Raw genomic sequence first — 22345 nt, 5'->3', positions numbered from 1 at the left:
AAAGAAAGTTGCTGGGTGCAGTGGCTTATACCTGTAATCCCAGGACTTTGGGAGGCCAACGCAGGTGGATTGCTTGGGCCCAGGAGTTTGAGAACAGCCTGGGCAACATGGTGGAAACTCCATCTCTATCAAACAACAACAACAAAAATTAGCCAGATGTGGTGATGTGTGCCTGTGGTCCCAGCTACTTCTGAGGTGGGAGGATCATTGAGTCCTGGATCATTGAGGTCGAGGCTGCAGTGAGCCATAATCACACCAGTGCACTCCAGGCTGGGCGCCACAGCAAGACTCTGTCTCCAAAAAAAAAAAGAAATTGCAAAATAAAATATATCATATGACAGTTAAAAATACATGCTCACAGGCCAGGCATGGTAGCTCACACTTATAATCCCAGCACTTTGGGAGGCTGAGTCAGGTGGATCACCTGAGGTCAGGGGTTCGAGATCAGCCTGGCCAACATGGCGAAACCCCATCTCTATTAAAAAATACAAAAATTAGCTGGGCATCATGGCGGGCACCTGTAATCCCAGCTACTTGGGAGGCTGAGGCAGGATAATCACTTGAACTCAGGAGGCAGAGGTTGCAGTGAGCCGAGGTCATGCCACTGCACTCCAGCCTGGGTAACAGAGAGAGACTCTATCTCAGAAAAAATTAAAAAAGGACCGGGCGTGGTGGCTCATGCCTGTAATCCCAGCACATTGGGAGGCCAAGGCAGGCGGATCACTTGAGATCAGGAGTTGAGAGACCAGCCCGGCTAACATAGTGAAACCCAGTCTCTACTAAAAATACAAAAATTAGCTGGTATGGTGTGGACACCTGTAATCCCAGATACTTGGGCAGGATAATCACTTGAACCCGGGAGGCAGAGATTGCAGTGAGCCGCGATTGTGCCACTGCACTCCAGCCTGGGTGACAGGGTGCGACTCCATCTCAATAAATAAATAAATACACACATGCAGACAGGTAGATACCTGTGCTGGATAATGACTTGAAAGAAATATCCCAGAACAATTCAGTGACAGTGATTTATCTGGAGAATATCTCTGTAATGAAAATATAGGTGAGTTTTTCTTGTCCTTGTAATCGAGTGTATCTCTCTCTCTCTATATATATACACACACACACACACATATATATATACTCCTTTTTATTCACAAAAAAGTGTTATTTTTTCTTTTTCATAACCTGTGACATAGAAGGCAGGATTATATATTTTTATTTTTATATTTATATATGTATGTGTGTGTGTGTGTGTGTATATATATATATATATTTTTTTTTTTTTTTTTTTTTTTTTTGAGACGGAGTCTCGCTCTGTCGCCAGGGCTGGAGTGCAGTGGCTGGATCTCAGCTCACTGCAAGCTCCGCCTCCCGGGTTCCCGCCATTCTCCTGCCTCAGCCTCCGGAGTAGCTGGGACTACAGGCACCCGCCACCTCACCCGGCTAGATTTTTGTATTTTTTAGTAGAGACGGGGTTTCACCGTGTTAGCCAGGATGGCCTCGATCTCCTGACCTCGTGATCCGCCCGTCTCGGCCTCCCAAAGTGCTGGGATTACAGGCTTGAGCCACCGCGCCCGGCCATATGTATATATTTTTTGAGACACAGCCTCACTTCGTCACCCAGGCTGGAGGGCAGTGGCACAATCTCAGTTCACTGCAACCTCTGCCTCCCAGGTTCAAGCGATTATTGTGCTTCAGCCTCCCTAGTAGCAGAGATTACAGGTGTGCACCACCACATCCAGCAATTTTTTTTTTTTTTAAAAGAAACAAAATAGCACCTCTAGTGTTTACTCCTCTTTCCAGACAACTCATGAGCATGTGCACACATATATACTACACACATGCCCCACCTGTGTACAAACACAGCAGTCTCCCTTTATCCACCAATTCAGGTACCTCATAGTCAACCATGGTCTGAAAATACTACACGGAAAATTCCAGAAATAAACCATTCATAAGTTTTAAATTGCACAGTATTCTCAGGACATGATGGGATCTCCCACTGCCCCACTCCATCCCACCCGAAATGTGAGTCTTCCCTTTGTCCAGTACCTCCACATGCTACAAGCTCCCTGACGGGTATTTAGCAGCCGTCTCAGCTATCAGATCCACTGTCATGGCATTGCAGGGCTTGTGTTCAAAGTAACCTTTATTGGTCTGGGCGCGGTGGCTAACACCTGTACTCCCAGCACTTTGGGAGGCCTAGGCGGGTGGATCACTTGATAGGAGTTTGAGACCAGCCTGGCCAACATGGTGAGACCTTGTCTCTGATAAAAATACAGGAAAAATTAGCTGGGTATGGTGGTACGCACCTGTAGTCCAGCTACTTGGGAAGCTGAGATGGGAGAACTGCTTGAACCTAGGAGGCAGAGGTTGCAGTGAGCCAAGATCGTGCCATTGAACTTCAGCCTGGGTGAGACAGCGAGACTTCATCTCCAAAAAACAAAAATAAAAACAACCTTCTGCCCGAAGTAACCCTTATTTTACTAAATAATGCAAGAGTAGTGATGCTAGCAATTTGGGTGTGCCAAAAAGAAGCCATAAAATGTTTCCTTTAAATGAAAAGGTAATAGTTCTCAATAAGGAAAGAAAAAAAATCATCATATGCTGAGGTTGCTAAGATCTTTGATAAGAATGCATCTTCTGTTCATGAAATTGTGAAGAAGGAAACAGAAATTTGTGTTAATTTTGCTGTTGTACCTCAAACTGCAAAAGTGTGGCCACAGTGCAGGATAAGCGTTTAGTGAAAATAGAAAAGGCTTCAGTTTGTGGGTGGAAGACACGAACAGAAACATGCTCCAGCTGATGGCAGCCGGGTTCAATACAATCTGAGATTTTAAGGCATCCACTGTGGGTCCTGGAATGTATCCCCCGTTGGATAACGGGGGACTACTGTACATTTGGTCTCCAGAACTCTTGGGAGGCTGTGATCAGAAGGAGGGGCTGCCCTCACTCAGCCAACTTCATGTCACCTTCCTAAATACCAGACTTCACAGGTGATAGGAGAATTTCTGAAGTTTGGGAGGCAGCTGCCCAAGGTGCTAAGTTTGCGTGTGAAGCTGGTTTCTCAGCGAGACCCATGCCAGAGATGGCTGCACTCCTTTCCTGCCTGAGTGAGATGGATCCCCTAGGGTCAGGGATCAGACATGGAAACCTTGGCTTCTGGGAGAGGGTAGCAGAACAGAGTTCAAAGGCACTGTTTTATGGCATCTCATAAAAACTCTAGGTGGGCAGGGTGCAGTGGCTCACGCCTGTAACCCCAGCACTTTGGGAGGCCAAGGTGGGCGGATCACGAGGTCAGGAGTTCAAGACCAGCCTGGCCAACGTGGTGAAACCGCGTCTCTACTAAAAATACAAAAATTAGCCAGGTGTGGTGGTGGGTGGCTGTAATCCCAGCTACTCGGGAGGCTGAGCTGGGAGAATCGCTTGAACCCGGGAGGCGGAGGATGCAGTAAGACGAGATCATGCCACTGCACTTCAGCCTGGGTGACAGAGAGAGACTCCATCTCAGAAAAACAAAAACAAAAACAAAAAAACAAAACAAAAAAAAACACTCCAGGTGGAGCCAGTGCCCCTGGGGGTGGAAAGGAAGAGCAGTTGTGCTGACGGGGGCACTTGCTAAGTGAGGGTCATGCTGAGAAGAGACCTCTAAGAGACCTCCCATCTGTTCTGGAGGGGCCCTGAGTATGAGCCCCTGCATCCCTGGGTTTGGGGCTTCTGGAACCCCAGGGTCCTGCCTCTCCTTCCCCGTGAACCATTCACCCCAGGGAAGGTGGGAGGACAGCTGAGCCTCCTTCTCTTGGTTGGTAGGGGGAAAGTTCAGGCGCCGCTGACCTTGCCTGGACAGTGCTGTCTGCCTGTGGTGAGGTCCTGGGCCCTGGGCAGAAAAGCACCCCATCCCTTGTTCACTCAGAAGCCAAGGGAGGGGCTGGGCGCAGTGGCTCACACCTGTAATCCCAGTACTTTGGGAGGTCGAGGCAGCTGGATCATTTGAGGTCAGGAGTTCAAGACCAGCCTGGCCAGCATGGTGAAACCCTGTCTGCTAAATATACAAAAATTAACCGGGCATGGTGGCACATGTCTGTAGTCCCAGTTACTTGGGAAGCTGAGGCAGGAGAATCACCTGGACTTGGGAGGCAGAGGTTGCAGTGAGTCGAGTTCACACCACTGCACTCCAGCCTGATGACAGAGTGAGGCTTAAAAAAAAAAAAAAGCCAAGGGTGGGGCACATCAGCTCTTGTTGTCAGGCTGTCAAGGGCTCTGGGCTCCAGGGACCTGGCAGCACCTGCCTCCCCACCCCCTCACCTCTCTGGGGCCCTATCTTCCCTTATATGGTGAAGGCAGTTCCTAGGGGGTGTGGGTGGGGACAAAGGTCGCTCTTCTGCAGCCAGCTTGCCACAATTCCCTGAGATCTCCCAGGTGGCAGCTGCCTCCCCAAGACAGGTAAGGTAACCTGGTGGGAACACATGGAGACCTTAGATGGTGTGAGGGGATGGGGGTCCTCTGCTTTTCTCAGGCAACTTGGGGCCTCCTGGAGCACCTTGGTATGGGCTCGAGAGGGAGGCTTGGCACTCTGGATAGTGTGAGAAGTGCTGGGAGCCCCGCGTGTCTGTCCTGGGCCTCCAGGGAGAGACTTTTGCTGGCCCTGCCCCAGGCAATGGCTCTCTCAGTCTCCTACCTGTGGCTAGCCCCATCCCACTTTGGGTGTCACCATCCCAATTGCCCTGGAACTTCTAGAGTTAAAACCAGGACAGTCCTGGGCAGACCGGGACTAGTTAGTCTCTCTGACCTCACTCCCCGAGCCCCCTCCCCACCAGCTCATCTCTTTGCCCATTTCTTCTTCATCTGGAGTGTTTTATCCTTTGTGTCACCATTCCTCTGACACTCCTGGGACCTCAGGGCCCTGCCTCCTCGCTCCTAGCATATGAGCAACAGCCACGAGGAGTTGAATGGGCAAAGACAGAGGCAAAGGCAGAGGCAAGGGGCTGGAGGTGGCAGGGCCTTAGGTCCTGGGCCATACCGGGACACCCGAGCATGCACCTCTGCCCCATCTCCCCTCTACCTGGAGCTGCCCCATTAGCCTCCCCAGCCACTGTGGGCCCATTTAGCAGAACTAGGGATGGGGACCAGGTGCAGACCAGGCTCTGAGGACACACTGGCTACTGTCTTCTCAGGACATCATCTGCTGGGGCCTCCTGCAGGCCACTGAAGGGCAGAGCCTTTGGGCTGGAGGGTCTGGGTGGGCGTCTATTCCCTCTGCTATCACAAGCCTGGGAAGCAGGAGGATGTCTTTTGTCTGAGGGTTGGGACTTTGCCTCCACTGCCCCACCACATTCCTGTCTAGCTCAGAGCTGCACCACTGGGAACTAGGGGCCATGGCAGCACCCCACATACAACAGAGCCGCACCTCGAGTACAACAGGGCTCAGATAAGAAAGTCAAGGTGGGCTGGGCGCAGCGGCTCATGCCTGGAATCCCAGCACTTTGGGAGGCTGAGGTGGGTGGATCACTTGAGGTCAGGAGTTCAAGACCAGCCTGACCAACACAGCGAAACCCCGTTTCTACTAAAAATACATAATTAGCCAGGTGTCGTGGAGCACAACTATAGTCCCAGCTACCCAGGAGGCTGAGGCACGAAAATCACTTGAACCCAGAGGCAGAGATAACAGTGAGCCAGGATCGCACCATTGCACTCCAGCCTGGGCAACAGAGTGAGATTCTGTCTCAAAAAAAAAAAAAAGAAAAAAAAGAAAGAAACACAAGATGGCCTGCAGAGAGTAGGAGCCCAAACCCCTCCAACGCCCTGGGAGGGTCCTCCTTCCATCCCACAGTTCAGCCTTTCAACATCATGAGTATTTGTTGAGCATCTACTATGTGCTAGGAGCTGGGGGCTACAAAGACAAACATATCTACGTTTTGGAGCTCAGGGACCTCAAACTTACGAACAGGTTCTTTCATCACCATGTGGTCAGGGGGTCAAGAGAGGGGACAGTCCAGTATGCCGAGGGGCTCCTTGTCCAGCCTGAGGATTCTGGGAAGGTCTCTTGGAAGAAATGAGATCTAACTTGAGTCTAGAAGAGCATGTTAGTATGGGAAAGGTGGGGAGAACGTTCCATGTGGGAGCAGTGCGAGCAGGCGTGGGGTGAGAGGCAGCATGGGGTGGGGCCCGCCGGCAGCGTGGCATTTCTAGAGGGCAGAGTGCCAGCAGAGAGGGGCCGGGGGCTGTGTGTAGTGGGGAGACTCAAGGGAGTTTAGGTGGACAGAAGGGCAGAAGCGAAAGGAGTCCAGGATGCTGCACAGATGGCTGATGTTGAGGTCTTGGGGTGACGGTGCCCTTCCCTGGTCTGGGGACACAGAAGGGAAAGTATCAGGAGTTGAGGAAGCCAGTGAATTCAGGCTGAAGGAAGAGATAACTCAAATCCAAACAAGGGCCCATGGTGGCAGGGTTGGGGGAAGTGAGGGGCCCTGGTCTTCCTGGCAGTTCAGGGAAGACAGGAGAAGTGAGGAGGAGGCCCTACCAAGGGGTGGAGGAGGGGCATCTGCTCTGACCAACCATGGGTACAGGGCAGGAGCAGCTGGAGGGTATACACCAAGTAGGGTAGCCACGTCTCAGAGCTGCCACTCCTGAGTCCCCTTGCCCACCTTTGGCCTGTGGGGGCTGGCCAATCCTGATTTCTCTCTGGGGAGGGGGAGCACTGGTTTTTTCAAGTCCCTGCTGCCCTGAATCCCCCCTCTGATGAGCAAGAAGTGCCTCCTCATGTCCACCCTCTATTTCTCTTGCTGCCAGTTACCCCTGGAATCAGCATGTCCCTGGGTGAGACTTTAGAGATCATCAATTTATTTGACCCCCTAAGTTGACTCCCTCAGCTCACAGATGAAGAAGGGAAGTCCACGTTCATACAGCTAGTGAGTGTCAAAGAAAAAGGGGGACGGGGCCGGGCAAGGTGGCTCACGTGTGTAATCCCAGCACTTTATGAGGCTGAGGTGGGTGGATCACCTGAGGTCAGGAGTTCAAGACCAGCCTGGCCAACATGGTGAAGCCCTGTCTCTACTAAAAATACAAAAATTAGCTGGGCTTGGTGGCTTGCGTCTGTAATCCCAGCTACTCGGGAGGCTGAGGCAGAAGAATCACTTGAACCCGGAAGGCAGAGGTTGCAGTGAGCCGAGATAGCGCCCCTGCACTCCAGCCTGGGCAACAAGAGTGACACTCCGTCTCAAAAAGATAGATAGATAGATAGATAGATAGATAGATAGATAGATAGATAGATAAAAGGAGGGGACAGAGACAAAGGTGATGATAGAAATGAAACAGAAAACGGTCTCCTCCTTTATACCCAGCTTGGTTCTGCTGGACCAGAAATCCTGGGAGCCCTGGGGACTTGGTGGGTTGAAAAATACCTGATGGAGGAGATCATGGTTGCCTGATGGAGAAGGCCATAGCCAACAGGCCATCAGATGGGACCCAAGCCCAAGGGGCTCCTACAGATACACAGCAAGCTGCTTATGATCAGCCAGAGGAGGCACTGATCAAGAGATTGGGCAGGGCCTTACCTCAAACTCTAGAATGCCAGGGAAGCAGCAGCCATCCCTCAGGGCTCAGAAAAGGGAGTTTCTAAGTACTAAAAGGCCAAGTCACTAAGAGGTGACTCAAAGTCAAGGTGCAAGGAGAGATTAGATAGTGAGATTTCAGGCTGTCAGCGAGTGGAGGCCTGACTTGTCGGCCACATGCCCTTTCATTCATTAATCAGTTCAAGGAGCATTCACGGAGGGCAGCTCCCTGCCAGGCTGGGTGATAGGCTCCATGGAGATCGGGGTGGCCTCTGGCCTGGTGAGGAGAAGCCTTAAAACTAGGGAGGAGAATAACTGGGCACAAGTGGCTGTCCCCCCTGGCTCATATCAGAATCACTGGAGAGTTTTAAAAGCACCCATGCTCCACCTCCCAAAAGGCAGAAAATAAAGCAGCCATGCCCAGCCCCACCCTGGCCTAATTAAATCAGAATCCCCAGGGATGCTGCCAGAGCCTGGAGCATCAGCACGTTCAGAAGCTCCCCAGGTGAGGCTCATGAGCAGCTGGAGTGGACACAGCTACAGGTCCAAGCAGAAAGGGTTGGTCGGGCACGGTGGCTCACGCCTGTAATCCCAGCACTTTGGGAGGCTGTGACAGGTGGATCACCTGAGGTCAGGAATTTGAGACTAGCCTGGCCGACATGGGGAAACCCCGTCTCTATTAAAAATACAAAATTAGCCAGGCGTGGTGGCTCATGCCTGTAATCCCAGCTATGCAGGAGGCTGAGGCAGGAGAATCACTTGAACCTGGGAGGCAGAGGTTGCAGTGAGCTGAGATCACAATACTGCACTCCAGCCTGTGCGACAGAGCAGGACTCCATCTCAAAAAGAAAAGAAAAGGAAAAAAAAAAAAAAAAAAGGCCGGGCACGGTGGCTCAAGCCTGTAATCCCAGCACTTTGGGAGGCCGAGACGGGCGGATCACGAGGTCAGGAGATTGAGACCATCCTGGCTAACACGGTGAAACCCCGTCTCTACTAAAAAATACAAAAAAAAAATACGAAAAAAAAAAAGGAGAAAGGGCTGACGTGAGGAGAAAAGCTTGGGGAGGGGCGTTCCTTCCAGTTTAGCGGGCAGAGAGTGGTTCACAGTGGGAGAGTTCACTCTGTTCATCCATTCATTCATTCATTCATCCATCCCTCACTCCTTCCCTCCCCATCTCTTCCTTTATCGAGCAAAGTCACTGTGCTAGACACTGCGGATTCGGTACTAAACAAGCAGAAATGGTCACTGAGTGGGGAGTAACCCTCTATTCTCCCCCAGGCCCCTGAGCCTGCGACTTCCTGGCACTGTTGGGAGTTCTCTAGGGGCAGACTGGAAGGGCAGCATCTGAACTCAGGGTGCCCCTGCTCCCAATGCCTTCTCCCCTAGGCTCACTCACCATGACCAAGCTGAGCGCCCAAGTCAAAGGCTCTCTCAACATCACCACCCCGGGGCTGCAGATATGGAGGATCGAGGTGAGGCCCTGTCTGGGCATGGGGGCCTCGCAGGCCTGGGGTGGAGGGAGGCAAGGCAGAGGCCTGGGATTTCTCTTAGTTTCCTCTGCTCCTGCCCTGCAGCCCCCGAAAGCTCAGCCCCTCACCTCCCGCATCATCCATACCCCGGCTGGTCTCCCTTTCCCTTTCTCCATTTCTTCTCCCTCTGTCTCTCAACCTTCCTCTCCACTTCCTCTTCCTCACTCGTCCCTTCCTTTCCCACCATTGATTTTCCTTCTCCCGCCCTTCACACAGTTTCCTTCTCTCTTCCTTTTCTCTCCTTTCATTCCTGGGCCCGGCTCTTTTTTCCGATGCCTCCTCCCCTGGGCCCTCCTCCTCCCAGGCCTAGGGGTCCTGGTGGTCCAGGGCAGCCCCTCTGACCCCTTTTCTCTCCTTAGGCCATGCAGATGGTGCCTGTTCCTTCCAGCACCTTTGGGAGCTTCTTCGATGGTGACTGCTACATTATCCTGGCTGTGAGTCAGGGGCAGAGGAGGAGGCTAAGCAGACAGCAAAACCCACTGTGGTGTCAGGGAGGAAACAGGCCGGGGACCATGGGGAGAGCTGGCCTGGCTTCACCCCAAGACAGAATTTACTGGGTATGCCCAAGTGCCCCACCTTGTGGTGGCTTTACAGAGGTCAAAGGCTCTTGCTGCCCTTGATCCACTGAGCTCCCAGCTAAGGCCAATTTCTGTGGATTCACATTCTTGGGGAAACTTCTGCATTATTGCCATATCACCCTAACTTGAGTCCACATTTCCAAAATCCATAGTCATCTTCCTTCTTTAAAATTTGTTTCAGATGGAGACTCACTCTGTTGCCCAGGTTGGAGTGCAGTGGTGCGAACTTGCCTCACTGCAACCTCCACTTCCCAGATTCAAGCGATTCTCCTGCCTTAGCCTTGAGAGTAGCTTGGACTACAGGCATATGCCACCACAATCAGCTAATTTTTTTGTATTTTTTAGCAGAGATGGGGTTTCACCTAGGCTGGTCTCAAACTCCTGACTTCAGGTGATCCACCTGCTTCCGCCTCCCAAAATACTGGGATTACAGGCATGAGCCACCATGCCCAGCCTCGTAGTCATCTTCATATCACCTTGATTTTCACCACACCCTGGTACCACCTGTACTATTAAGACATTTGTATTTTTTTCTTTATATTGACTCATTTAAAATTTTTATTTTATGTATTTATTATTATTATTTTTTGAGATAGTCTCGCTCTGTCGCCCAGGCTGGAGTGCAGTGGCACGATCTTGGTTCACTGCAACCTCTGCCTCCCGGGTTCAAGTGATTCTCGTGTCTCAGCCTCCCAAGTAGCTGGGATTACAGGCACCCACCACCCCACCTGGTTAATTTTTATATTTTTAGTAAAGACAGCGTTTTGCCATATTGACCAGGCTGGTCTTAAACTCCTGGTGATTCGTCCGCCAAAGTGCTGGGATTACAGGCGTGAGCCATTGTGCCTGGCATAAGCAAGTTGTTTCTGAGGTGAGGCAAGTGAGGCCTGGAGAGGAGAAGCCATGTCTCAGAGAGTCAATGGTAGAGCTGGGCCATGACTCAGGGCCCCTAACCACTAGCCTAGTGCACTTGCCCTGTGCCACGCTCCCCCATGGTCCTAGACGGCACGTGTGTGGGAGGTCACACAGAGTGGGAGGGGCTGTGGGAGCCCAGGGTCTCGGGTACACTGGACACCTTTTCCCTAGATCCACAAGACAGCCAGCAACCTGTCCTATGACATCCACTACTGGATTGGCCAGGACTCATCCCTGGATGAGCAGGGGGCAGCTGCCATCTACACCACACAGATGGATGACTTCCTGAAGGGCCGGGCTGTGCAGCACCGCGAGGTCCAGGGCAACGAGAGCGAGGCCTTCCGAGGCTACTTCAAGCAAGGCCTTGTGTAGGGAGGGAGGGTTGCAGGCTGAGGGAATGAGGATGAGTGGTAGGGATGGAGAGGTTGGGGCTGAACTGAAGAGGCAGGGACACTCAGACCTGTTCGGGTCTGGGAAGAACACTCGGAGCAGAGGGAGGTGACCTGGGATGGGGAAGGGACCCTGGAACTGTGGGGTGAGGCACGAGGGGGACCCTCATGAGTTTTTGGCGATTGTCCTTCACTTTTCCACTCCCCAACTCTTATTTCTGCCACTGCTCTGTCCTTGGTCTGGAGGCTGTTCTGAAATTCTGTAACTCTTGTGAATCTCTGTAAATCAGCTCCTACTTGAATGTCCTGGAGAGCTCAGTGTCTAATCGCCCAACTCTGGCCAACAGACCAAATGGCTGCTCCCCCATCTCTAATGCAGGCCTACCACACTAAAAACCAAGACTGCCAGCTTTTCTTTTTCTTCCTTTTTTTTTCGAGATGGAGTCTTGCTTTATTGCCCAGGCTGGAGTACAGTGGCACAGTGGCAAAGTCTTGGCTCACTGCAACCTCCGCCTCCTGGGCTCAAGCAATTCTCGTGCCTCAGCGTCCCCCGTAGCTGGGATTACAGGCGCACACCACCAGGCCTGGCTAATTTTTGTATTTTTACTAGAGACAGGGTTTCACCATAGGCAGGCTGATCTCGAACTCCTGACCTCAAGTGATCCATCCGCCTTGGCCTCCCAAAGTGCTGGGATTATAGGTGTGAGCCACTGTGCCTGGCCCCACCTTAGCCTCTTGAGTAACTGGGACCACAGGCCTGAGCCACCACGCCCAGCTAATTTTTTAATATATATATTTTGTAGAGATGAAGGTCTTGCTCTGTTGCCCAGGCTGGTCTCAAACTCCTGGGATCAAGTGATTCTCCCACCTCAGCCTCCTAAAGTCCTGGGATTACAGGCATGAGCTAGACTGCTGGCTTTTCTGTACAAGTTGAAGTTCTAGCTTAGCTTTCCCCAGGAAAACACACACTCTGGAGCTGAGTTGTTACTGACCTGTAGGACAGGCCGGGGGCTCTCTAATTAGCCACAGTTCCCGTTCTTTTTTGTCTTGCTCTTCTCTTCCCACGCTACAGTAGTAGTCCACTCCCGTGGGCACTGGAGTGGCACCTCTCCCTTCTTGTTTTTTCTTCCACTTTGATCCCCTGTCCTCAGGATTCTGTCCCTATTTATTAATACATTTCCTTTTTTTTTTTTTTTTTTGAGATGGAATCTCACTCTGTCGCCTAGGCTGGAGTGCAGTGGCGTGATCTCAGCTCACTGCAACCTCCGCCCCCAGGGTTCAAGCGATTCTTCTTCCTCAGCCTCCTGAGTAGTTGTGATTACAGGCACCCGCCACCATGCCCAGCTAACTTGTATTTTTAGTAGAGACAGGGTTTCACCATGTTGGCCAGGCTGGTCTGGAACTCCTGACCTCAAATGATCTGCCCACTTCAGCCTCCCAAAGTGCTGGGATTATAGGCAGGAGTCACCACACCTGGTCTATTAATACATTTCCTACTCTTCATATATCATGACCCTTCTTTGCAGGCCTCTCCACAGGGCAGGGACTAGGGCGAGATGAGTGAAGATCTAGGGTGCAGACTTTAAGGTTGCTCTGACTGTCAGGGTGGTTCAAGGGCATGCCACAGGCAGACCTTGCACTTTCAGGACCTGATAGTGAGTGACTCCCGAAAGTTTGCATCCTCAGCACCTCATTCACCTCGCCTACTCCCAGCCTGGCCCTCAGGTGACCCCAGCGTGGCAGCCAGGACCTGGGAGAACAGGGGCCAGGCCCACCTCCCAGCCCACTCCCCTGGGTCTGCTCACCTCTTCTCAGGATCCGGAAAGGAGGCGTGGCTTCTGGCCTGAAGCAGGTGGAGACCAACTCCTATGATGTCCAGAGGCTGCTGCATGTCAAGGGCAAGAGGAACGTGGTAGCTGGAGAGGTAGGCAGGCCCCACTGGAACATCGGCCAGGGCTGTGAGGCCCAGGGTGGAGGGCAGGAGCTGAGGAGGGGTGAGGGGCAAGGAGGGGTGGCCAAGATGATGGATGATAGGTGAGCTCTGAGTGGGGTCTGCACTTCCCCCATGGCTCCCTAGGTAGAGATGTCCTGGAAGAGTTTCAACCGAGGGGATGTTTTCCTCCTGGACCTCGGGAAGCTTATCATCCAGTGGAATGGACCTGAAAGTAACCACATGGAGAGACTCAGGGTAAACCTTCCCATGCACCACACCTCCCTGTCAGATCCTCAACTGCCCCCACCTGCTCCTTTCCCCAGGCCTCTCCCCACTGACTACTGGGGACAGTGTGTTTTAAGGTGGATCACTCTCCATGTGTTTGGGGCAGGTGTGCATGTTGGAGTTTGTGTGTGAGAACTTGTGGTCAATCCACTCAGATAGAATGAGTCTCTACAGTGTGGCAGAGCCTGTGCCAAGCCTTGGTGATCCAGTGGTGAATGAAATGGGCATGGGCATATGTGTGTTTATACTCACAGCATATTGACGCTGTGTGTGCACTGTGAGACTGCAAGCATGTTTAGGGGCAAAGAGATTTTTTTTTTTTTTTTTTTTTTTTTTTGAGATGCAGTTTTGCTCTTTTTGCCCAGGCTGGAGTGCAATGGCATGATCTCGGCTCACTGAAACCTCCACCTTCTGGGTTCAAGTGATTCTCCTGCCTCAGCCTCCTGAGTAGCTGGGATTACAGGCGTGCACTACCATGCCCGGCTAATTTTTTTGTATTTTTAGTAGAGACAGGGTTTCACCATGGCCAGGCTGGTCTTGAACTCCTGACCTCGGGTGATCCATCTGTCTCGGCCTCCCAGAGTGTTGGGATTACAGGTGTGAGCCACCGCACCCGGCGAAAGAGATTGAGTACTGTGATCCTTGGGGCTCAGCTGTTGTCCGGAACTGTGAAGTCTAAGCACACATTTCCCACACTGTCAGAACAGAAAGCCCAGCAAGCCCACTTGAACACCTTCCTGACGGTGGGAAACCTGCTTTCCCAGCTGCCTTCTCCCTGGTTTCCTTATGCGCCTTAAAAGCTTGACCCCTCCGACAGGGAAAAGCAGGGCAGGGGTCTCAACCCCTGTGGCTGCTGCTGTAGGTGGTCTGGGCTTGCCTGGCAGGGTGTGGGGTGGCAGACACTGCCTTGTTCCCCCACTACTCCCGATGGGTCACCAGGGGCCTTCCTGCAGGGCCTGACTCTGGCCAAGGAGATCCGAGACCAGGAGCGGGGAGGGCGCACCTATGTAGGCGTGGTGGACGGAGAGAATGAATCGGCATCCCCGAAGCTGATGGAGGTGATGAACCATGTGCTGGGCAAGCGCAGGGAGCTGAAGGCAGCTGTGCCCGACACAGTGGTGGAGCCGGCACTCAAGGCTGCACTCAAACTGTACCAGTGAGTGCCCAGTGGGGTCTTCCTGGGTGCTGGGGACTCCCTGGGAGCAGGTGCCCTGGCTGAGGGCCTTGGGGCCCCTCCCCATCTATGCCTTGCTTCTGTCCTGCAGTGTGTCTGACGCTGAGGGGAATCTGGTGGTGAGGGAAGTCGCCACACGGCCGCTGACGCAGGACCTGCTCAGTCACGAGGTGAGAGGGTCTGGAGACCCCCCAGCCCATTGCAGCCTGGCCCCCTCTCCCTCAAGTCAGAAAAATTCCAGGGAGCTTGGGGTGGGCATGGGAGGGAGAGACTATTTTTGTGTGTGAGGCTGTCCCAGTCCAGCACTTCCAGCTCCATCAGACTCTTACCTCTCCCGACTCTAGGACTGTTACATCCTGGACCAGGGGGGCCTGAAGATCTACGTATGGAAGGGGAAGAAAGCCAATGAGCAGGAGAAGAAGGGAGCCATGAGCCATGCGCTGGTAGGGGTGGGGATCCAGGAGGAGGGCAGAGTGATGGGAGAGAGCAGATAGCTGCATGGGGTGGGCAGGCAGGCTCAGACCAGGGCATAGCGCCAGGCAGAGGCAGGGAAGGCTGGGAGCGGCAGGATGAGGGCTGGGCACGGTCCAATGGGAGGGGCCTGAGGGGCCATTCTGTAGTCATCTTGGGGGTTCTCTGCACACCAGGGAGTCAACCACCAGGCAACCCTGGGGCCACCTCAGGATATGGGTTCTCACCTCCCTGCACCTGATCTGAGTTTAGAGAAGGGAAGGAGAAATGGAAGGAGGCTGGCTTCCTACAGAAGGGGATTGGGTCAGCTCAGACCAGGACCAAATCAGAGTTTGGGGTCATTGCTGGGGCTGGAGTCATAACCCTAACTGGCTTGGGGCCAGTGCCAGTGTTGGATTGGGGACTGGGCATTAGGATTAGCATTGAGGTAGGGTCACCTTAGGAGTTAGATTTGGCTTTGGGATTGGGGTCAGAGTTGTGTTTGGGTATTAGATTTGAGGTTGAAGTCAGAGTGAGTCTTGAGGCCGGTGTTAGGTTTCAGGCGGTATCAGATTTGACCTTGATGCTGGGGGTCAGAGTAGGGTTAGGTTGGGGATTAGCATTGGGATTGGGTTTGGGTTCAGTTTTGGTGCCGGGGTAGATCTGATGGTGGATCTGGTTAGGTTAGAGCCAGGTTTTGGCTTGTATTGGGAGTGGGGACTAGGGGAGGGGCATAGCTTTCAGCCCTTTCTCTTCCCAGAACTTCATCAAAGCCAAGCAGTACCCACCACGCACACAGGTGGAGGTGCAGAATGATGGGGCTGAGTCGGCCGTCTTTCAGCAGCTATTCCAGAAGTGGACAGTGTCCAACCGGACTTCAGGCCTGAGCAAAACCCACACTGTGGGCTCCGTGGGTGAGGGCCAGTTACGGGGCAGTGAGGGAGCCAGGATCCAGAAGCTGGGCCAGGAGAGCCACTTGGTCTACCACCCACCCTCCTTCCCTGACACGCGTCTTCCACGAAGACTTTTACATTGGCTCTGGGCTTATTCTAGCGGGTGGGGATATGGACAAACTCTAGTTGTCACAAAAAGGGAGCCGAGAGGGCTGGGCGTGGTGGCACATGCCTGTAATCCCAGCACTTTGGGTGGCTGAGGCGGGTGGACCACCTGAGGTCAGGAGTTCGAGACTAGCCTAACATGGTGAAACCCTGTCTGTACTGAAAAAAAAAAAAAAAATTAGCCAAGCATGGTGGTGCATGCCTGTAACCCCAGCTACTCAGGAGGCTGAGGCAGGAGAATTGCTTAAATTTGGGAGGTGGAGGTTGCAGTGAACCAAGATCGTGCCATTGCACTACAGCCTGGGCAACAAGAGTGAAACTCCATCTCAAAAAAAAAAAAAAAAAGGGAGCTGGGAGTGATGTGATGTTTCATTTGGGAAGGCGTTGAGCCTCCCTGGAAACCAAATAGCTCAGTCTCTTACCCGCCAGTATTTGCTGAGGGCAAGCTTGGTGCCCGGCACCTAAGAGAGAAGAAATAATAGTGTACAGCCTCCATCATTGCAGAGCTCCCTATTGAGCTGGGAGACAAGGTCAAGGCTTGAAGTCTGAATGCTGCAGGGGTCAGGATGTAGATCAACAAAGCTAAAGCCTTGCTCTTATGCCTCTCTTGGCTCCCTGGGAGGCACTGGTGAAGCAGGAATTTTAGAGGGAGGGAGCTACGGTTCTCTACTGTAGCTCTGCCACATTCTGTGCAACCAGGTAAGCTACTGAATCTCTCTTGCTTCGGTTTCCTCATCTGAAAATGAGTCTAAGAATTGTAGCCACCATTCAGGGCTGTTGTGAGGACCTGGGGGGCCTCAGCTGGTGATAATTGGTGTCATGATTTCCCCCACTCTAGCCAAAGTGGAACAGATGAAGTTTGATGCCACATCCATGCATGTCAAGCCTCAGGTGGCTGCCCAGCAGAAGATGGTAGATGATGGGAGTGGGGAAGTGCAGGTATGTGAGGGCAGAGAGGCCCGTGTTGGGTGGAGCAGGGATGGTGGAACCTGTTCCTGGACTTCACCCTGGCCTGATACTGGCCCTAGGTGTGGCGCATTGAGAACCTAGAACTGGTACCTGTGGATTCCAAGTGGCTAGGCCACTTCTATGGGGGTGACTGCTACCTGCTGCTCTACACCTACCTCATCGGAAACAAGCAGCACTACCTGCTCTACATCTGGCAGGTCAGGTCCCGCCACGTCCCACCCAGAGCATAGCTGGCTTAGCTCCACCTTGTACATACTCCTGCTAAGTGGCCATCACCCTTGGGTTGAATACCTGTGGGGATGGGGATCTCACCGCTTCAAGAAGGACTGCTTTGGCTATGAGGTCCTGCTAGTACCCCCATTCACAGCGCTTTTCCTTTTGGTTCTGAGTCTCCCTTCCAATTTTCATTGCCTTCTGCACATTCTTATCACTTGCTCTGCCCGTGGGTTTTTGTGTCTAGATGTGAGGAGCAGGCAGTGTGTCTAGGAGTGAGTGGTGTGGTGCCTGCGATGCTTCCCTGAAGAAGGAGCAGTAAGGAAAGGAGGAGGTTTGGGGTTAAGGCTGGGGTTGCAGGTAGGTCAGGGTTGGGCTGGGTCTGCGAAATAATTAGGTTTGAGGTTGAGATCAGAACTGAGGTCTGGGTCAGACTGGGGTTTTGGCTGTTTCACAGTGGAGTTTGGTGGGGAAGAAAATTGGGTTTAGTACCAGGTCAGACTTGGGGATGGAGTTGTTGTTGAGGCTGAGGATGGGGTCAGAATTGGGGGCTGACCCTATCCCATTCACTCCCTCCTGCTCATCCCCAGGGCAGCCAGGCCAGCCAAGATGAAATTACAGCATCAGCTTATCAAGCCGTCATTCTGGACCAGAAGTACAATGGTGAACCAGTCCAGATCCGGGTCCCAATGGGCAAGGAGCCGCCTCATCTTATGTCCATCTTCAAGGGACGCATGGTGGTATACCAGGTGTGGCTGCTGAACTGAGGTGCCTGGCAGTACCCACTGTGGCAAGACAGGCATCCAGGAGATGGGGAAGTGGATGGATGGTGGGAGCAGGGCTTAGGGTGAAGCCCATTCTTCATAGAAGACTACCCTGGAGGTTCTATCACCTATGTGGAACTGGTAATAGAAACAACCCATTTGGTTACTTTAGAAATACGTGTAATTGGGCCGGGCATGGTGGCTCATGCCTGTAATCCCAGCACTTCGGAGTCTGAGGTGGGTAGATCACCTGAGGTCAGGAGTTCAAGACCAGCCTGGCCAACATGGTGAAACCCGTCTCTACAAAAATACAAAAAATTAGCCGGGCATGATGGTGGGTGCCTGTAATCTCAGCTACTAAGGAGGCTGAGGCAGAAGAATCTCTTGAACCTGGGAGGCGGAGGTTGCAGTGAGCTGAGATCGTGCCATTGCACTCCAGCCTGGGCAACAGAGTGAGACTCCATCTTTAAAAAAAAAAAAAAAAAAAGGCCAGGTGTGGTGGCTCACACCTGTAATCCCAGTACTTTGGGAGGCCGAAGTGGGTGGATCACCTGAGGTCAGTAGTTCAAGACCAGCCCAACCAACATGGCGAAACCCCATCTCTACTAAATACAAAAAGTAGCTGGGCATGGTGGTACATGCCTGTAATCCCAGCCACTTGGGAGGCTGAGGCAGGAGAGTTGCTTGAAACCAGGAGGCAGAGGTTGCAGTTAGCTGAGACTGTGCCACTGCACTCCAGCCTGGGCAACAAGAATGAAATTCCATCTCAAGAAAACAAAACAAAACAAAAACGTGTAATGCGCATTCACCATGTGTAAGTACTGCCTGCCCTCTACACCCCAACTCCTTGAATCCTTTACATAAAAAAGGAAGATATTTTGGCTAGATTTGCTTAAATGATGCACCTGTGCAAACTGCATTGGTGCCTTCCAACATAATGAAACGGACATCTCATGCAATCATTTAAGCAATAATCTGCCTGTTGAGTGCCTTAAACACACAGTCCTTTGCAATTCCCCAAGGAAGGAGAAGAATGGCATGCTAATACAGTTCACCATCTTGTTGAGAGAGGACAGACATTTTAGCAGTGAACCAACAGTCTAAGGAACCATGTGGTTAAATGCAAGAAGTAGGCCAGGCACAGTGGCTCACGCCTGTAATCCCAACACTTTGGGAGGCTGAGGCGGGCGGATCACGAGGTCAGGAGTTTGAGACCAGCCTGACCAATAGGGCGAAACCCTGTCTCTACTAAAAATACAAAAATTAGCTGGGCGTGGTGGCGTGCACCTGTAGTCCCAGCTACTTGGGAGGCTGAGGCAGAAGAATCACTTGAACCTGGGAGGCGGAGGTTGCAGTGAGCCGAGACTGCACCACTGCACTCTAGCCTGGGCAACAGAGCGAGACTCTGTCTCAAAAAAAAAAAAAAAAAAAAGAAATGCCAGAAGTAAAAGTTGAGTCAAAAGAGGAGCTGGAGTACAATAATCTGGGAATATCATAGAGTTTATGGGCAGGAGAGGATTTAGAGGACACATTTGTCTTGACATTTGGGTCAGAGTTGAAGAGTTTAGCAGAGGTAAAATGAGGGCATGCAATGCAGGGGGCACAGCAAGGACAAAGGCCCGGGGGAGAGGCTCTGTAGGGAACATCAGAAGCCTGGTGGAACTGGCCGGGTGTGGTGGTTCACGCCTGTAATCCCGCACTTTGGGAGGCGGAGGCGAGTGGATCACCTGAGGTCAGGAGTTCAAGACCAGCCTGGCCAACGTGGTGAAACCCTGTCTCTACTAAAAATACAAAGATTAGCTGAATGTGGTGGTGTGTGCCTGTAATCTCAGCTACTGGGGAGGCTGGGGCAGGAGAATCGCTTGAATCTGGGAGGCAGTCAGGATCACACCATTGCATTCCAGCCTGGGCAACAGAGCCAGACTCAGTCTCAAGAAAAAATAAATAAATAAAAGGCTAGGCGGTGTGGCTCACGGCTGTAATCCCAGCACTTTGGGAGGCCAGGTGGGCGGATCACCTGAGGTCATGAGTTCCAAACCAGCCTGACCAACATGGAGAAACCCCGTCTCTACTAAAAATACAAAAATTAGCCAGGCATGGTGGTGGGCGCCTATAATCCCAGCTACCCAGGAGGCTGAGGCAGAATTGCTTGAACCCGGGAGGCGAAGGGTGCAGTAAGTTGAGATAGTGCCATTGCACTCCAGCCTGGGCAACAAGAGCAAAACTCCATCTCAAAAAAAAAAAGAAGCCCGGCAGAGCTACGCTGGAGGGTTTGATGGTAGCAGTGTCTGCAAAGGCAGTTTGCATCTTCGTCATGTGGGGCCTTCAAAGGTAAAGTTCAGGAGCTGGGTTTTAGGCTATAAGCAACGGGGAGTCACTGAATGTTTTTGAGCAGAGAAGCGCCATGATGCAAACAATGTTTTAGAAAGAGCTGGTGACAGAGCATCAGAGGAGCTGCAGAGGCAAGCCACCCCGCCCTACCCTGTCCCTCTCTGGTTCTCTTTGTGCCCCTCTGTTCCTTCATCATCTTCTTTACTATGTGACTCCTGACTCTCTCTCCCTGCCTTCTCCCCTCACCTGCAGGGAGGCACCTCCCGAGCTAACAACTTGGAGCCTGAGCCCTCCACACGACTGTTCCAGGTCCGGGGAACGGGCACCAACAACACAAAGGCCTTTGAGGTCCCAGCGCGGGCTAATTTCCTCAATTCCAATGATGTCTTTGTCCTCAAGACCCAGTCCTGCTGCTACCTATGGTGTGGGAAGGTGTGTTCAGGGCCTAGAGATCTCCCCATCCCCAAGTGGGTCCTGGGAGTCCCCCAGTTTCACAGCAGCCCCTAGGTGAGGGCAGGAACCCCTGGCCAACTAAGTTGTACCTGCTCGGTTCTCAGCCACCTCTGGAGCCCAGTCTCTCCCTCCTCAGTAGCTCTGGGTCTATTCTTTCTGCCTCGTCAATGACCATCCTCAGATTCTCTGCCTCTCTGAGTCAGTCTCTCTTGTTCTGTTTCTCTGGCCACTTCCATCTGTCCCTGGGTTGGTCTGTCTTTATGTCTTGGGCTCTCTCTCACTATCCTGAGCCTGTCACTGCCTCTCCTTTGATCTCTGTAAGAAGAATGCATAGACTCTTGGAGTCCCTCTCGACCCTTGAAAATACTCTCTAGTTTCTTCTATTCTTTGGAGTGTCAAGGACAGAGGAGAGCATGTAATTGTCCCTGTGTGGCCTGTATACACAGGGTCCTGACCCAGGAGAGCCCTCTTAGGCCCTGGAACTCTGGGTAGTGAATGTGGTAGGAGGGTGGAGGTAGGGGTGGCACTAGAAATTGGCCAACCCTTTTTTTTCCTAGGGCTGTAGCGGAGACGAGCGGGAGATGGCCAAGATGGTTGCTGACACCATCTCCCGGACGGAGAAGCAAGTGGTGGTGGAAGGGCAGGAGCCAGCCAACTTCTGGATGGCCCTGGGCGGGAAGGCTCCCTATGCCAACACCAAGAGGTAACTCTCAGGTCCCTCTGCCTCCAGGTTACCAAGGTGGGGGAGCCTCCCAGCATCTCCATCCCCACACCCAGAACCTACAGCAGGCATGGACTAAGGACACTGTGTGTCAGGCCCTGTGTCAGGCCCTGTGCCAGGCCCCCAGGGATACAAGATGAATCAAAGGCAGCCCATGCCCTTGGAGCCTCTTGGTCAGGGGCTGTGTCTGTGCTGCTCACTACAGTATGCCTGGGACCTGGTGGGGTGTTTCCTTGGCAAAGGGAATTCCTGGCCATAGGAGGCAGCTCAAAGCGAGGGGCAGTGCTAGAGGTTTGCCTTTCAGTAAGAAGATGCCAGAGGCCAGCCTGCCTTTAGGTCCTGACACAGGCCTGGGATGCTGAGGGGCACCAGCCACAAGCCTTCTTTTTTTTTTTTTTTTGAGATGGAGTCTTGCTCTGTCGCCCGGGCTGGAGTGCAGTGGCCGATCTCAGCTCACTGCAAGCTCCGCCTCCCGGGTTTACGCCATTCTCCTGCCTCAGCCTCCCGAGTAGCTGGGACTACAGGCGCCAGCCACCTCGCCCGGCTAGCTTTTTGTATTTTTTAGTAGAGACGGGGTTTCACCATGTTAGCCAGGATGGTCTCAATCTCCTGACCTCGTGATCCGCCCGTCTCGGCCTCCCAAAGTGCTGGGATTACAGGCTTGAGCCACCGCGCCCGGCCAAGCCTTCTTTCAAGTGGTTTTGTTTTGTTTTTGTGATGGAGTCTTGTTCTGTCACCCAGGCTGGAATGCAGTGGCGCAATCTCGGCTCACTGCAGCCTCTGCCTCCGCCTCCCAGGTTCCAGCAATTCTCCTGCTGCAGCCTCCTGGGTAGCTGCGATTACAGGCACCTGCCAACATGCTGGCCAATTTTTGTATTTTAGTAGAGGCGGGTTTTCACCATGTTGGCCAGGCTGGTCTCAAACTCCTGATCTCAGGTGATCCACCTGCCACAGCCTCCCAAAGTGCTAGGATTACAGGCGTGGGCCACTGTGCCTGGCTCAAATGGCTTTTCTAGAGAATATCCATGATCCACT

At 52.6% G+C, this 22345-nt stretch overlaps 1 protein-coding gene across 1 annotated transcript in view; it reads left to right on the top strand.

Annotated features, from left to right (window-relative positions):
* Window positions 1-4362: 4362 nt before the first annotated feature.
* Window positions 4363-22345, top strand: part of VIL1 (villin 1) — a 33329-nt gene continuing 15346 nt past the window's right edge. Inside the window, exons 1-15 of the mRNA XM_033230257.1 lie at window positions 4363-4443; window positions 8935-9020; window positions 9437-9511; window positions 10742-10938; window positions 12775-12883; window positions 13037-13147; window positions 14131-14333; window positions 14443-14521; window positions 14696-14794; window positions 15562-15715; window positions 16698-16798; window positions 16888-17025; window positions 17632-17790; window positions 20389-20568; window positions 21147-21292. Coding sequence (XP_033086148.1) covers window positions 8946-9020; window positions 9437-9511; window positions 10742-10938; window positions 12775-12883; window positions 13037-13147; window positions 14131-14333; window positions 14443-14521; window positions 14696-14794; window positions 15562-15715; window positions 16698-16798; window positions 16888-17025; window positions 17632-17790; window positions 20389-20568; window positions 21147-21292 — 1826 coding nt within the window. The 5' untranslated portion in view covers window positions 4363-4443; window positions 8935-8945. The remainder of the gene's footprint in view (window positions 4444-8934; window positions 9021-9436; window positions 9512-10741; window positions 10939-12774; window positions 12884-13036; window positions 13148-14130; window positions 14334-14442; window positions 14522-14695; window positions 14795-15561; window positions 15716-16697; window positions 16799-16887; window positions 17026-17631; window positions 17791-20388; window positions 20569-21146; window positions 21293-22345) is intronic.

This window comes from Trachypithecus francoisi, unplaced genomic scaffold (assembly GCF_009764315.1).
Source record: "Trachypithecus francoisi isolate TF-2019V2 unplaced genomic scaffold, Tfra_2.0 Lachesis_group13, whole genome shotgun sequence".
Taxonomy (NCBI): Eukaryota; Metazoa; Chordata; class Mammalia; order Primates; family Cercopithecidae; genus Trachypithecus; species Trachypithecus francoisi.
Note: the sequence above shows the minus strand (reverse complement) of the source record. Positions and strands in the feature narration are given on the sequence as shown.